Genomic DNA, 17,226 nt, shown 5'->3' with positions numbered 1-17,226 from the left:
AGTAAAGGCACTGGGCCACTTCCTCCCCATCCCAGAGCTTCCATGTTGTCTCGTGACAGATGTGAGCAGTTACCAGTGCCAGAAAAATGACGGAAGGAAGAGTGAATGACATACTCGTGCTTTGCATAGGGCAACTTTGAGAAAGAAACCAATTCTGCACAGATGCCCACTGGGGTTAAATATCAAACCCATACGTTAAGAGCCTGGTGAGCCAGAATGCCTAGGAAGTCATCAAAATTCCAAACACATTGAATTTAAAAGTTACCTGATCCTCCTTATCACTAGGGGTTCCAGCCCTGGGATTTCATTCCACAACCTAATCCATTCTGGGAGTTGTAATCTCGGTTCTCCTTAGTTGACTACACCCAAAACCTGAAGACTATAATTTGAAATGAGGAAGTCTATGAGTGGATAACCACGCGGAAGTTAGTCCCGGTTTTGATATCACTCTATGCTCTACACACAGAGATATCAACATTGGAAGAACTTGCATTCTATAGATGTACTTAATTAAGACAGGAGAATAATACCTAGGCATACTGTTCTCATGTGTCATCAATCTCTCTCTTATAAATATATATTATCTACTGGCGGTCGCCAGTAGATAGTTATAGTTAGGACCGTGTTTCCATAGGAAATCTGCAACATTCTATTTGGAATAACTTTGGCGTCGATTGATGAATCCTCGTGAAATTTTCAAAATAGGTGGGGCGCTCTGCTCCGCTCCTACCCTGAAAGTCTCGGGGGGATTCGTCAAGCGGGGGCTGAGAAAAAAGGGGGGTCCCAAAACGCGTTTTTCCCATGCAATTTTCCATAGGGACCTTTAGTCCAAGGTACAGCCCAAACGGCTGAACAGAATTACTTTAAATTTGGCAAAGAGGTAGTCCTCAGGTCAGGGATGTGCCTTTTGCATATCTGGAGTCAATCTGTTCATTAGTTCCTGAGAAAATTGCAGTTAAAAGTACATACATATCTATAGGCGCGCACCGTGCGCGAGCGCAATTCTGATTGGTTGTTAGATGTCAGTAAACATTCGAATCGGTCGAAATCAGGAAGTGTCGGCCGCCATTTTGTCTCTCGCAGTCTGAGGCAGTGAAAAACAAAGGTGGAGAACGTGAAAAGGGGGCAGGGTGGACAGTTCCTGACCCCCTAGCATTTGTCAGGGGGTCACTGAAGGACCCCCAAGGATGAAAAAAACATTTTTTTTTTTTTTTAAAGCGCGGGGTGCGCGCACTGTGCGCACACGGCACGCACAACGCATCGTGTAATATCTGATGTCATCAGCAGAGGATTGCGGTCGCGTGAGTTATAGTTGCCTGCACTAACTATAACGGGGAATTTCATTGGTTTTTTACGAGGGAAATGTCCAGGTAACTATAACATGTGTGAAACCTATGGTTTTTTAAGTGAATATATATATATATATATATATATATATATATATATATATATATATATATATATATATATATATATATATGCATTGTAATTGCATCTACCTCTGACGAGGCGTTGAAGCGATTTTTCGGCTAGTAGCACGCTATTATATATACTTACACACATACATACGAATATATATATATATATATATATATACACACACACATATGTGTGACACATTTTTTCAGAAATATTGGGATGCAAGAAGGTAGTATCATCAGAAAACGCTAAAGACGAATACTGGCAGTTGGTTTCTGTTTCCAATGCATCTTTAATTCGTTTTTTGCTAAATAAATTTTGAAGCCCCTTGTGGCGCAGCTGGTCGGGGTGGTGAGCAGCTTGTTTTCACTCAGCAAGTGAAGCAATCTAACCTCAAGGCTTGACACCAGCAGCACAGCCTTTAACTGGCATTGCTCGCTGTGAGCCCTGCGGGTCAGAGGTCAAGTAACAAAGGTGCGTCATGACCACAAAGGGCCGCTTTCAGTCATCTACTAAAATGGAGGCCTTCACCTCGAGCACAAAGGCGCACGGTGGTGTTAAATATGTATAATTTAAGAAAAATAATCACTGTCTGGCAGGAGCACAGATAAAGCATTTTGCCCCAAACGCATTCATACACCTCAGAACTCAAAGGCTGAGAGGAAACCGCCGAGTTTGAAGTCGAAAAAGACCCAGTATATTACGGCAAGAGAGCCTGTATTTAGTTCTTATTTTAAAGATTAACGACGGCCAGTTAAAAGATAACAGTCTAACCGTCCTTCATTGAGCTCTGTATACCACGTGGTTTTGCTTGGCCCATGCACTTCAGAGTCCCAAATCCATATGCTGGCACTTGATTTGGTATAAACTGATGAAGGTCAAATTACATTTCCACAGGGATATTTGTAAACCCAGCACTTTCCCTGGCTCCCGACTGATTTCGAAGTCAACTTAGAGCACTTGTGCATATGGCAGGAGCCCATATTGTGGTACATGATCACAGTAAAGACAGCTCCACAAAGGTTCTTCTCGCTCTCTAGGCGCTCTTTAAGAAGGTCTCTGTCAGAACCCTCTGTTGCCAGGTAATATTTTGCATTATGGACCTGCCAGTAGCTGGAAACGATTGAAGTACATCTTTCATGGAGTAAGAGCCTGATGGGTTCAGCAGAAATGTCTTAAATTATATTCTGACGCTGCCACAAAAGTACTTACCTTATAAAATAGCCACTTGGTCATCTTTCAATGGCGCCAACACGAAGGCTTAATACAGTCCGGGTAGAGAGGTCGGTCCTAGAAGGGATGCTGCAAGCAGGACCCTTGTCACCGACAGACACGCGCATACTGCAGCTATGGCGGACTGCTGGGACTTCTCTCCCTGCTCCCCTCGCCTGTATCCTCCCTATCTATCCCCAAGCCCCTCTCCCCCACTCCTCACAATACTTAACCCCGCACTATACCCATTCTGTCTCCCTCTCATTTGCCAGCTTCTCAGGGGCCCTCTGCCTAACACGTCCTTTCTGCCCCACCTCACTCTGGTGGTATCTTCGAGCTTCCTCCCTGCTCCCCCCGTCCCCGTGTTCCATACGATCCTTGGTAAGCACAGGTCGGTGTTCGGACCCTGGGTCACCTGCGGGCTGTAGTCCTGCTCCTAGACTTCTTCCGTGTTTCCCATCTGTCAGGGAAATATGAAACGTGGTGCCAAGCGTTCAGGGGCCTTTGAGCGATGAAAAAACAGGCAGGAGTCGAGGAGTGTGTGTATGGGCTGGGGGAGTTTGGTGGTTTGGGTGTTGAAATGGGCCGATGGCTCCTGGTGAGTAAGAGGCTGTGTGTACCAGCAGCATGCCGGGTCCCTGAGCTCAATGTCAGCATGAGCAAGAAAGAAAGAAAGAAAGAGAGCGAGAGAGAGAGAGAAAGGAAAAGAGCGAGAGAGAGAGAAAGGAAAAGAGCGAGAGAGAGAGAGTGAGTGAGAGAGGGAAGAGAGGAGAGAGCTTGGGGCAAGAGAGAGGGAAGAGAGAGAAGAGAGAGAAAATAGAGCGAGAGAGAGAGAGACAACGGCAAAGTCAATAGGTGTGACCCTTCTGTAGTGCATAAACACAAGGGCGCAGCATTTGGCCTCCACAATATACAGAAACACAAGGCATGCACCAGTCCTGTTGGAGAAAAGCTGGTAACATGGGCAGCTTTATAGGTTATAACACAAGGTTAAAAATAAATGTGACATTTTCCACCAAAATATAGAATCTCGTTGCTAAAGAGATGTGATGGGGCTAAAAGTTTCATTGTGCTTTCCAAATCTTGTGTACTTTGCAGATGTCTCTGCTCGTGGACACCACGCTGCAAACACCCATGGAGTGCAGGCCAAAGGATGCTTGGCCCAGGAGAGGCCCACAGATGACACTCCGGCACCAAGACCATCCGTGCTGCTTGAATAGGTGTCATTTGCAGAAGCGGCCATTAGGGCGAGCAGGAGGGTGGATTGTCAGGCAATAAGCAGAGCAGTAGGCCAACACCCACTGCAGCCCAACAGACGGGACAAAACGAAGGATGGTCACACCAGGACAGTGAGCGGTGCCAGGGGGGACAGAGACACCCCTGCTACCATCTCAGCACTCCTAACACCCTTGTAAGCTGTGTGTGTGCCTGGTCCGGAAAGCACCAGTGCTCACTGCCTGTCCTAGGGAGGGTATCTGAGTGATTTGAATGTATTTGAGGCAGAGGGATGGTCCTTTATGGTTCAAGATCAGCTGTGCCAGCTCCTGAATGAAGACTTCCAGCGTTGTGGAGAACCTGGAAGAGACTCGATACATGAGCAGCGATCAGGTGCTTTCACGGTGGTAAGGCTGTAGGAGCCGTGGGAAATACCAGAGCTGCAATTCACAGCACAAGGGACTGAAAGAAGGAGCAGATGTTCCTGGTGGGGACGTAGGTAAATCACACTGGTGGTGCCACGCATATGAGAGCGAGAAGTACTGATAAATAAGACAAACGCGGGCTGAGAACTACACAGTGATGGAGAGGGCCTCAGGCCCAGCTCATGGCTGCCTCTATGTGTTGCGCTGTGGTATACTCTTTGTGTAGGACTAACATGTCGAACTAGTCCTCAGACTGATTGAACTAACAAGAACATCTGGTGACTAGGCCCAATGTCTGTACATCCATATTGTCATTGGCTAAAGTCAAGCATTAGTTTACAATCTGGCTTTACTGCCCCATGGTTACTTGCACACCACCCAACGCAACCCGCAAAGGTGCACAGCTCTGCAGAGTCCCATGGAGGGCAGTGTGCAGCGGATCAAGGTGGACATTCAACACACCAAACAGCTGCCCTGTTAACAGGTCTAAAGTGCGAATGCACTGGCAACAAAGCTAATGACTAAAGGAGTCTGACCCAAAGGCCCCTTCTGTTACTAGTATTGTAATGGTGTATTATTTTTCTTAATCACAAAAGGCTTACAAACAGCTAAAGCCATCTCTACATTGATCGATATGATATTAGAATACAAATGTCATGTTTTTCGGCACAGTTCGAATTTAACCCAGCGAGAAATGTTTGTCTTCCAATATGTTTGGTTGCAGTGAAATCAAATGAGGGTGATTGCTAACTTTAATGTGATTAGTCCCTTGTTTGTTTCTTTGCTTTCCATCAGCATGCACGGCTGTGATCTTTGGTCATTGGCTAGGGTTTCTAGCGTTCATTGAAAATATGAAGCAGATATCGCTGCAGGTGCCGTGTGCCTCCAGATCGTGTAACACCTTCAGTCTGTTACGTTCAAGTGCTTGTAGCTTCAATTTTAACACTGCAAGTATCAGGTGACAAATAACACCATGTGCTGTTTGCTAAAGATCCAGAAGTGACAAAATGAATCACATATGACGTGGAGGCATATGTCAGCCATACCAAGTTAATAAAATAGTATAAGAGAGACAGCTGAGCATATATGTCTGGGGGCCATTATACACTTACTTTGCAACTGTCCAAGAGTGAACCCCAAATCAGCATTAAAAAAAGCACAACTTGGATACCACAGATGATCAACCACAACAATAGTGCTATTTACACAAGAACAAGAGGAAACATTTACTGCATGGATACAAGAGAGCAACACTCATTACAAGCATAGTACAGGTCTGTATTAAGCTGTAAGATCAAATGCTCAACAGCGGAGGTCAGGGTACGTTGACGCGGTTGGCTTTTTAACCAGAAGAATTGGGCTCTTACCCCAGCTTCAGGGTCTCTAATGCAACCACTATGGTGATTTGTGGGTAACCTGAAAATCACGGACTCAGATTCCAGCAGGTGATCCTAGTCCATCTTCCTACTGTAGTCCATACAATTAGTTCTTCTGGGTAGAAATAACTCTACACACTTCTTTGAATTAATTCCGTTTATAACAACTATTGGCAAAGGCAATAGGTTTCTTGTGCGAACACCTGTAGGATAAGCACCCCAGAGCGAGACCCTAGACAAGGAGCCTGCAGCTTTAGACTAAGATTGCTAAAGGTATAAAGGAATTCCTCGTGCGGCTCAATGCAATCACTGGAGCGAAGGCAGAAGGATGCACCTAACAACAAACTGCATTAGGTGAGAGATGAATACTCAGCTCGGCTGGGCCAAGGAGTGATTGACAGAGTCTACAGCCAATGGCTGAAAGAGACTGGCCGAAGAAAGCTAACAGTTGGACTCAAAGCCTCCTCTATGCGTACTGTAAGCAACAGGTCAGGTTGGTGTATGTGCTGTCACAATTCAGACCTAAAAATGGCTCTTAAAATATTGTGCAATTTCTCCATCGAGCATGAATGTTAAAGTAGTATTGTAGTTGCTAGAAATTGTTACAAATTGTGAAAATGATGCCTTTGTTTCTTGATGCAATTGCTACTATCATACCTTGTGTTGATTGCATGTGAAAAAATTACTGTTAATCTGTGTTACCTTACGGATGTTCCCACTGGCAGCTCCATGGGAAACAGTTTCCAGAGAGCAAGGCTATTATACTCGTCTCCGTATTGTTTTGAGTGTTTCTTGAGTGAGCAGTTGGGAGGAATGTTATTTAAGCTACAGTGGATCATTCAAGAATATGTCTGGATGTCAGTGATATAGTTCAGCAGGTTAACACACCATATGCAGAAGTAGATTGCAACATTCAGGGTGCAGCTTTGAAGACAACCACTGGTTCAGAATGTGCTTTTATGGGCATCCAGAGAAGAGGAAAAGGCCTTTTCCTTCCCTCCAGCTTTCTCCTTTTGAGTTTGTCGACAGCCTGCAGAGTTGTTTCTGCAGAGTTGTTTCTGCATAGGTTAATGATGCCTGCATGGGCTGCATCTTTCAGTTGCTTTGTCTGCAGTCACTTCGCTGTAGCATTTTGGATAAACCACAACACATGCAACTTGGATCAGCCATTGCAGCATAGATTTGTAACACATTAAAACGAGAGATTAAGCAATTTACTTCACAAATATACCTGAGGTGTATTTCAGTTTTTAATTAAAACTGATTTTCTGGCACGGTGGGTGTAACTTGGCAGGATCAATCCTCTGTTTTGATGTTTTAATGTGCGTTTTCTCTGTAAGCATCGCCTGTGCCATTGTACCTCGACTTTGAGGGGGAGTTTGCACTGCTGCTGCCATGCTGGAGATGTTCTGTGAAGAAGTCTGCCTCTTGATGCTGTGAGGGACCTGCCCTGAGGCTGAAGAGGGGTTCCACAGCTGCTGCCATGCTGGAGATGTTTTGTGAGGATGGAAGTTTGTGTTGTTGGTGATTAACTGTTCATCGTTTGTGTAGATTTGGAGGAGAACGCTGCTGCTGCAGTGCTTGACCAGTCACATGAAAATTCAAGGGCGGCTCCTCCACTAAGGCAGAGGAGTGTCGCCCCACAGTGAAAATAAGATGATAACACCATATTATTATCATTTTATTTTTCAGTACCGGCTCTGTAGGGGGGGGCTGCCCACAGAGCAGGGAGTATAGTGGTGGGCACTTTCCAAGAGCGCTTGATGGTTTGGACAGCTGTCTCGGGCCAGCCAAATAGACATGCACACTTAGCATGTTCTCCACCTGGCTGTATCGCACAGCCTGGTAGAGAACATGCACAGGCTCCCATTACCTGTCTGAGTGGTGAACCAGGCTGCTCAGACCAATCACGACGCTGCTGTCATTCGGGTTAACAGCAGCGTCATGATTGGCTTCGGGGAGTCCGGGAGCCCTGTGCTTCCTGCGTCGACCGAAGAGGACGACGTAGTGGTGGCGGGCGGCAGGTAAGTGAAATGTTCTTTTTTTCCCCTTTTCTTTTAACCTTCCTCCTTCTCCCCGATACTACTGCTGTGTAGCAGCCACTACTGCTTGCAGTGCTGCTGCCGTGCTGTACCTGTTCTGTGAAGAAGGAAACTTGCAGTGATGCTGCCGTGCTGGACCCGTTCTGTGAAGAAGGAAACTTGCAGTGATGCTGCCGTGCTGGACCCGTTCTGTGAAGAAGTAAACTCGCATTGCTACTGCCGTGCTGGACCCGTTCTTTGGGATCAGGCCGCACTAATGATAGGATACTGGAACACCTTGTATGCTGGATGGTTGAACTGCTGCTGTAGTAGATCTGTTCTGTAAGGAGGAGCCAGGGCCGGACTGGCCGTAGCCGGCACTGGGCAATCCCCCAGTGCGCCGCACGGTTGGGGGCCGGTTTTGGGCCCCTGGGGGCTGTTTTTGTTACAGGGCCGTTTTTGCAGCATAGCTGCAAAATCGGCCCTGTAACAAAATCGGCCAAAAACCAGCCCTGGCAAAGAGCTCGGTGGCACCCCCAACCACCCTGGGGGGGTGGGGGGGGAGGTGTGAGGGAGGAGGGGGGAGGCCGAGCACTTTGCCAGGGCCAGTTTTGGTTCCCAGTCCGGCCCTGGGAGGAGCTTGCACTTCTGATGCCCGTGCTGGGCCTGCTCAGAGGAAGGGAACATTGTAGTGCTCCTTTCGTAAAGTACATCTAGCTTGAGGGGTGGAGATTTGCAATGCTGGTAACATAAGGGGCCTGTTCTGTGAGGGAGGAAATCTTGCAGTGCTCCTACCGCAACGTATATCTGGTGAGAGGGATGAAGGTTTGCACTGTTGATGCCATGCTGGGCCTGTTCCATGAGAGGAACTTATGTGAGGGCAGGGCACAAGTGAGGGGTACACAAGGCTAGGCTGCGTCTACCCACTATTTTCACAGGGGGACGCCCGCCGTCTACCCTGCCAAGAAGTTTGGTCCCACTGAAATATGTTGAATTTGTGGACGCATTCAGAAGCACCTGCACTGGTCTGCTTTCCTTCCAGCAAAGTGCAGGGCATGGGCAATTCCAGCTGGGCTCAAAACAAAGGCAGAAGTGAAGGGGCCATCAAGCCCCCTTTTGTTCAAGTATCCTAGCTGGGAGCTAAGTGGAGCCTCACACCTAGATGCAAAAGCAATGGTGGGGAAACACACACACAGCTTGCTATCACTTTACGGTTACTTAAGAGAGGCATTCTTTTGACTTTTTCAGTCCCTGTAAACAAGAGATATGCATGCACTGGAAGAAGGTCAGATGTGTTGGTAAGTCCCATTTTTCACACAAATAATTTAAATACCACTATTTTGTTTTATTTCTTTTATAGCGCTACTCAGCCCAATGCAGGGTGTCAGAGCGCTTTAAATCACACATAGACATTATATGACAATAAATCACATGTGTGTAAATCAATGTACAGGATGTGTTACATAAAACAATGACGGTTACAAGGTGTAGAAATGACATGCCCTCCATAGCTCACTGTTCTATACTAGAGGGATTACAATTTATGAACTGCAGGTAATAAACAATCTCGGTGTTAAAAGTAGTAACATAAAGTAAAAGTCTGTCCTCAGCATGTTACATGAATCATGATGTGCTTTGCAGGAGACATATTAACCCACTATGATACATTGATTCAACTGGGTCTAGACAAGACACAGATCTCTAAAGCAAATGTGTTAACCTCCAGAGTTATTTAACCATTATCAGACACAAAGATCTCTGCAGAAGGAAGGTGTCTTAACCCCATAAGACATTTTAAAATGCACACTTTTCAACCAATTAAAAGAACAGATTTACTGCCACGTGTCTCCTTGTTGCCAATTTCTTTTTTGGTAGAGTTTAAAAAAAATTAATGTATAAATTGTGTCACCTTTTTTGGCACAACCCCAATGCAAAATCCCATTTATTAACTATTGTAACGAGCTCAAATGTACTCATGATACACCTGCTAAACATGTGTAAGGTAGGATGTAACTTCTCGCAATGTCACTTCCTGTGGGGTCATGGCTATTTGTAATGCCACTTTCTATGACGCCACCTGCGATGTCATGCGCCCTGATGTCACAAGCATACTGCCTAACTGGTTAGCCCCCTCACTTCTTTTTTTACTACAAAACTTGAGCCCTGTGTGTGTGGGGGGGGGGGTGCGGTGTTGCTACTTCGTGGGTCCTGTTCTTTGAGCAGAGAGACTCGCACTGCGGATAATCACGCGGTAAAAGTTCTGTCTAACTGAAACTTAAGAAACCTCATAAACTCCTACCCCCTAAAAAAACACGCGCACAAACTCCACGCAGACGCCAAGGAGCTGCAGCGGTTCGCCACGGACTTCCCGTACGGTGCCAGGCACGACGCACCAGTATTATTGACAAAGATGCAGGGCTGTAACGTGCCCTGTAACGTGCCCTTCCGGAGTTTGCCCTCCGTAATAAATATCGCTGCCTGGGGGGGCACTGTCCCAGCCAAGCGGTAGTCGACGCCAACATAAATGTTCCACGAAAGTGTCCCGTGGGAATAAAAGTCCCCATCAAAGGAATCATTCATCGGCTCGTGGTTTAGGTAAGGGGCTGTTTAACCCATAACACCTTGTCTGGAGTAGAGCCGCTCCCTGGGTGTAAACAAGAGACGTGTGTGGGAACGTAGGCCCCAACAAGTGTCACAGGCTGAATTTAAGAGGGGCGGGGGTTAATACCTTAACTGGCCAGCCGAGCACAACATCTTTCAGAATTTGAAGGAGTACACGGGAAGGTTGAGGGATTCCCAATCAGAAAGCGTCCACGTGTCTGAAAAGACCCTTTTTCACCCACTAAGTATAAGAGGGCGCAAAAATGGCTAGAGGGTTTCAAGATGGGGAAAAGGTGGGTCGTCTTCAGACGACCACCTCAGTATCTTCCCCCAATGTGACAAGTAGCCACATAACTCAGCACCGCGCCTGCAACTCGTTATGCATCAAAGCTTACATAAGGGAGATTCCTGAAAACACCCGCAATGTAACTAAGAAATACAGCAGAGCAATGACCCCAAAAGCTTGAAAGAGGAAAACAATGTACATAGCACAACCACGCTCGACCAAATAATCCAGTGAGGGGGCCAGTATGCCACGGTCCTTCATGCAAGGAAGTAGTTGGCAACATTGTTGCTGTTTAAATTAAAAAACAAGAAAACAGCATTTATCAGGGTTTCAGTGGGTCCCTCAGGCCTCTAGCCTAGGTCGGCGCCACTGCACCTGCTGCACTAATGGAAGCTGCGCCCCAGAAAAAGCCATAATATTTAGCAAGGAAGCAAAAAGGAACCATAAGCATAAAAGGGACCAGAAATTAACAAATTCGTGTTTTCTAAGCACTCCACTCTATATTTATGACATGCCTTATGAAATAAAGGCGTACACGTTCCCCTCCCTGGTCCAGGCAGATGGCACAGACAGCAGTCATATACAGCGCGCGCCCGCTACGGAAGAACAGAGCGGACCAAGGCTATTGCAGTGCCCCGGAGTGCCCTCCAGGGGGCGCCTGTGGGAGACTACGCGCAGCCACCGAGACATCAAAGCCGAGCACATCATAACAAACACTGGAGGAGCCCCGCGGAGGGAGGCCTGGACACACACGTGAGCAGCTGCGGGCGAGCACTGCTCTCACGTTTAGCAGACACACGAGGACACTGCTGCAGGCTTTGACAAATAAAGAGTTGTTTAGTCAAACCACAGCGAAAAGAACTGTCGGAAAGAACCCTGGCGACTTGGTGGTCGCTGCTTCTTCTTGTAGTATTGCTGATGTTAGGAAGTTGAATTTTTCACTCACTGCACTCAATATCCCTGTGTTTTTTTTTTTTTGTAGATTCAGATTCCCCACTTTTAGCCAATGGTGTCCCGTCCATGTATGAAGCTCCCCCACCACCCCTCCCAGAGCGGGACAGGGGCTCCCTGCGGGGTCCGCAGCAAGTGACTGCCTCCCTCCTTGCGCGTTTTCCGCACTGACCTTTCAAAAGATCTAGGACAGCCCAGGTACATCACCCCGCTGCAGCCTGGTTGCAGCCGTGACCCGCAACATGCAGGCCCGTACCCAGAAATCACCCCCACATGCGTCTGGAGCCAGTACACCCCACCTTTAGCCCCATCTGCAGCCAGTGATTTACTCCCTTGGCTTGTCTGCACCCACTGACCTTCCAAACATGCCTGCAGCAAGTGTTTCACCACATGCATGTCTGGAGCCGATGAACCTTTCCGGGATATTTGTAGCCAATCATCACACTGGTCTGCCCCCACAATTCTGCAACCAGCCACCCCGTACCTGCGCGTCTGACCGCCAGCATTAGTTTCCAGTGACCCCCTGCATGGCTGCAGCAAGTGAAGTGACCCCCCCCCCCCCCGACCGTGACCTACTTCCTACACGTCCGCAGCCTGGAAAAGCAGTCGGTACAGTAGCGGGGTCCTTCCTTTATACATGCAGCCTACCCCGACCTGAATATAAGCAGTATGTCCACAGTTTATCATTGGCCCCTGCACGCCTTTACACGCATCCCTTGCATGTATGAAGCTTATCCTTGGCCCTGAATGCTTGCAGCTGAGCAAGCGTCCCCCCGCATGCAGTGCAGTAACCCGCTAAACAGTCTATATTACATTAAATACCATAAAGGGTCCTGCAAGCTGTTCAAAACTACCAGCACACTTAAAACCAAAAGAACTGCGCGTTTGTTTCGTACAATTCATCATCCCGCCCACTGCTATGCACTGCATCCCATTGGGGAAGTAAGCGCTAAGTAAATGCTGCAATACAATACCCAACTTATTCTCTGCCCTGCATGCTTGTAGCAAGCGTCCCCTGCACGTGTGCAGCCCGTCTTTTCACGTGCACACGGGTTGCACACGCACCGCTGATAGGACTATGACGACTCTGCTCCATGCTGCGCGAGACTCACCTGGGTACTGTGGTTGGTGCCGGTGCCGCCGCCGGGGATGCCCCTGAGCACCGTGATGTGTAGCGTAAGCAACAGGAGTCCCAGAAGCAGCAGCAACTCCGCTGTCAGCCGCAACATCTTGCGAATCCTGCCGGACTTTGGGGGCCCCCCGGGGGGCGGGCCCCCGCCCTCCGCATCCGCAGCAGGGCCCGAGGTGGGGGAGCCGCCGCCACTGCAGCAGCAGCAAGAGGGAGCCACCGCGGGGGCGGGAGGGGGCACAGCCGAGGGAATCCGCGAGCAGCCTCCGGAGGGAAGTGGACAGTCCGAGGGAAGGTCGGGGGACCAGCCCCAGGGAGATCCGAGAACAGGAGGAGGAGTTCGGAGGACAGCCGACTTGGAATCCGTTTACAAAGTGTTGGTAATCCAAGAGCCACCCGGTGAGATGGACGATCAACCCTGCGGCCAGCGCCTAACTGCGCATCTGTCACACCAGGGCATCTGGTGGTGCCCCGGGGGTGCTAGTCAGCGGATGTAGACGGGGGTGCTGACACCTCTGTCCCTGCCCGGCTGCGCCTCCTCCACGCTCTCCGGACTGGTGGTGCTCGGAGCACACCGACCTCAGGCTGCTCTCCCAGGCAGTAGTGTAGTGTGGTCGCTAGTATCAGGCAGGGTACGCAGGGGGTGTGTGCAAGGCGTGAGGTCGGCGTGCAGCCTGGGGATCCTCCCCCTGCGCCCGCAGCTGGGCTCCCTCACGCCCCCTTTCTCAGGTGACCCTGCGGGAGTCCCGCGCACAGGAACTTCTCAGGTGACTGACGCTGAAGGCAGCTAGTGTGGGCTACCCTGGCCGCAACCCCAGTTCCGCCACTCGCGGGGTTTTCCTCAGTGAGCCGCCTCACCGCCTCGGGGTCTGCAGCCTCCTTACCGCCCTCAGTGTGCGTGGGTCGCTCTCTGGCCGAGTTTGTGTTTATGGGGGGTGCCACCTCTCCTGGTCTTGTGCTCCCCGCCCGCCTCCCCTTCTAGGGCATGTTGCTGGCCGCCTCCTCCCACCCCATGTACCCCCGTGACCGTCCCATTCAGGCGGAAGCCCCGCTGGTTCTACCAGGGCCGGCCCCAGGGTGCAGACGCCTCAGGTGTCCCTCGCGCTCCAGTGACTTCACATATCTCAGTACAGTCTCCCCGCGGGCAGCCAATGGCGCACGTTCTTTGGCAGCCAATGAATGGCGCACGTTCTTTTGGTCCAAAACTCTAAAGTGTTCCCCACAACTTGGCATCTCTGGTCCTCCGAACCTTGGCTCTCCGAGGTAGGGGGTATGGAAGAAGGGGTCATTCTGATATGGAGTAAGGGCAGAGAGGTAGAGCACCCCGGAAATCAGATCATACAAAAGGATCACACGAAGCAAGGAAGCATCACGGAGCCTCAGAGATAGTGTACAGGAAAGCATATTTGGCCGCAGAGATTTAACCACAGGGAGAGCATCCTTGAATCTCTGAAACAGTCTAGGGGGAGGGGGGCACGTTAAGTCTCCTAAATAATTTATAGGGAAAGCACACCTGGGTTCTGACTCTCAGGGGACAATATATCAGGCCTTCACCTCAGGGCTCAAGGAGAGAGTGCCTCAAGTTTACAGACAGCAGAACACACAAGATGATGGACGGAATGTTGCACATTAGCAAAACATTCACACCCAGTCACAGATCTGGGTTTTATCCATCGTAACAGCACCCCAGTTCAGACATGGCCATATGCAAATCAGTCTTGACCCTGTGCCCCATGGGAACAGTCCAGCCTGAACTGCCAAGCCATTCTTCCCTGGACCGGAATCAAGCATCCTAGGACCGGTTTCGGGGTTTCATCCCTCTTCAGCCAGGATAGCTTGACTCCAGTGGCATAGTGAGCACGGGACCCACGTCTGGGCATACCCTTCCCACATAGGGCGTTTAATCCATCGTTATTTTGCTCACCACGCCACCCCAATTCAGACATGGCCATATGCAAATCAGTCTTGACCCTGTGCCTCATGGGAACAGTCCAGCCCGGAATCAAGCATCCTAGGACCGGTTTCAGGGTTTCACCCCTCTTCAGCTAGGATAGCTTGACTCCAGTGGCGTAGTGAGCACGGGACCCACGTCTGGGCATACCCTTCCCACATAGGGCGAACAGCAAAACACACAAGATGATGGACGGAATGTTGCACATTGGCAAAACATTCACCCCCAGTCACAGATCTGGGTTTAATCCATCGTTATTTTGCTCACCACGCCACCCCAGTTCAGACATGGCCATATGCAAATCAGTCTTGACCCTGTGCCTCATTGGAACAGTCCAGCTCGAACTGCCAAGCCATGTCTTCCCTGGATCGGAATCAAGCATCCTAGGAACAGTTTCGGGGTTTCACCCCTCTTCAGCCAGGATAGCTTGACTCCAGTGGCATAGTGGTTTTCAGACAGGCAGAGTACCCTTTCCTCTGAGGCTGTACACATCGAGCCCCTGGCTCCGAGAGAAACTGTGAGTGCACGCCAGGTTCCCTGGTAGTGCAGATGTCACACTCTTCAAGGGGCAAAGGCATTTTACAGGAAGAGAACACCAAGTCCAGGGAGAGTACGCTAGAGCTCAGCATAGAACATTGAGAGGGACTATGAGGGTTTGCTGAGAGAGTGTTTTCAGGGAGAGCACAGAGGACCTCCGAGATATTCCACCGACCTTAGAACCCTGCATATGAGAACAGCACATGCAATGCCTTCACCCGCTCTCTTCTGTTAGCAAGTGGGCCTGCTGAGACTCCCCCATTGCCTCCTGTCTTAACCCAGCATGGAAGGTTTTGTTGTCACAGGAGTGGGGGGGGGGGGGGGCATTTTTTGCACTGGGGTAGGTGGTAGACTTCTCCGGTTCATTGGCAGTGGCGTCTCTGCTGTCCCTATCTCCAGGTGCGTTATTTAGGCCCTCTTTCTATGTATTCCCCTCTCCGTGAGTCTTCAGCAATTGGTGAATACAAAGGGCGATGGACATGCCCACCATGGACTCTAGGTTTACCCCAATTTTAGTGGGGCTCATGTCAAATCGGGGACATCATATGGCGCTGAAATATGGGGATACAAAAAGAATAACAGTATCCAGCTCGAAGAAAATAGATTCTGTCGAAAAATCTTGGGAGCCCCGATCTTCACCTCGCAGTATATTTGTCATGCGGAATTAAAACTACACTACGTTGAAGATTATATAAAGGCCCGCCCTTCCCTTTTCTGAATCGCTATCTGTAAAAATCCCACAGCGTCTCTCTCTCTAGAGAGAGATAATAAACAATTGCCTTAAATGTGATAGGGGAGGAGAAATACTGTGGCTTGCCGCAGTAATGGATAGTCTCAGTAGCATCAACCACGCATTGGTTGTTACTAACTCCAATGAAATTGATGGTACAAATAAAAAAGTCATCGGGGGGGGGCTCTTTATAACCAATACAGAACTATAAGATATGAAAGGGAGGCACAGAAAAAGTCTGTAGTAAGATACATGCCTATTGTGGATGAAACAAATACCCCACCTAGTTACCTTTTAAAATCAATTGGACGCTGGCAGAGAGGATTCTTGTTTTGTCTAAGGGCTGGTACAGTTACATTTTTACTGTGCTTCCCTTTGGGGTACACTACCAATCTAGACCGATTACCATGCCCAGGTGATGACAGGAGTGGGCAAACAATACTAAAATTTCTATTTTTTTGCAAGTACTATAAAGAATATACAAAAAAGTTTTTGATCCCATTTTTTAAAAGCATCTTACCCATACATCTAGATGAAGCTTACATGAAAATATGTAAGTTGGAAGACGATGATCTAATTGCCCATGTAGATACCTTTTTAAAAATTGCAGTACATGCTTGAAGCACAATGTGCACTTTATGAAGATTGCTTTGTTAATTTAAATTGATATATCTAGTGAGTTTGTTTTATATGAATTTGACTGAAACAGTTGTGGTTTAGTTTTAAATGGCTCAAATGATTTATAGGGCTCTTATTGTAAATACTCTCCTATTTTAATATGGTGTTATGAACATTTTTACTTTACAGTTTTATGGTAATGGATTTTTGTACTCCCTTCTATTATTATATGATCTGTGATTTTATGGATATATTTATAGCCGAATAAAGATATTGAAGAAAAAAAAAGATAAGGCACATCAAGGTCAGCTGACCTTTTGCCCTTAGTATGCACTTATTCACAGGCTCAACTTTCATTTTTTTTCTAAATTGAAATGAGCACTATCTCAAGCTTGCATAAACCTGGAAATGTATTAATTTTACTGAGCACCAACCAATCACGCACACTGACCTCATTTGAAACCAGATTGCTACATACAAGTGCTAAAATATTTGTGGGTGACTTATTAGCCTAGACAATGTGTAATGATATCGTTTCAACATAGAAAGAAATCTCAAACCCTATCCAATCTAAACTTGAAAGGAACTGAGTCTATTTTCCACTCAAAGCTGAGGTAAGACTTTGCAAAACTTGCATTACCTATGCAAACTATCTTTATTGAACAGGTTTTCTTTAAAATGCACCACGTTAAGCCAACGGTCAAAGTACTAAATATTGTAATTGAAGACAAGTTTACAACGAGAAGGCAGGGTTA

At 48.1% G+C, this 17,226-nt stretch overlaps 1 protein-coding gene across 1 annotated transcript in view; it reads right to left on the bottom strand.

Annotated features, from left to right (window-relative positions):
• The window catches only part of ISM1 (isthmin 1), a 193,511-nt gene extending 179,768 nt beyond the window's left edge, over window positions 1-13,743 (bottom strand). Inside the window, exon 1 of the mRNA XM_085612696.1 lies at window positions 12,619-13,743. Coding sequence (XP_085468822.1) covers window positions 12,619-12,735 — 117 coding nt within the window. The 5' untranslated portion in view covers window positions 12,736-13,743. The remainder of the gene's footprint in view (window positions 1-12,618) is intronic.
• Between the last annotated feature and the right edge of the window lie 3,483 nt (window positions 13,744-17,226).

The sequence above is a fragment of the Triturus cristatus genome, chromosome 6 (assembly GCF_964204655.1).
Source record: "Triturus cristatus chromosome 6, aTriCri1.1, whole genome shotgun sequence".
Classification (NCBI taxonomy): Eukaryota; Metazoa; Chordata; class Amphibia; order Caudata; family Salamandridae; genus Triturus; species Triturus cristatus.
The sequence above is the reverse complement of the archived record's forward strand: the minus strand, read 5'-3'. Positions and strand labels throughout refer to the sequence as shown.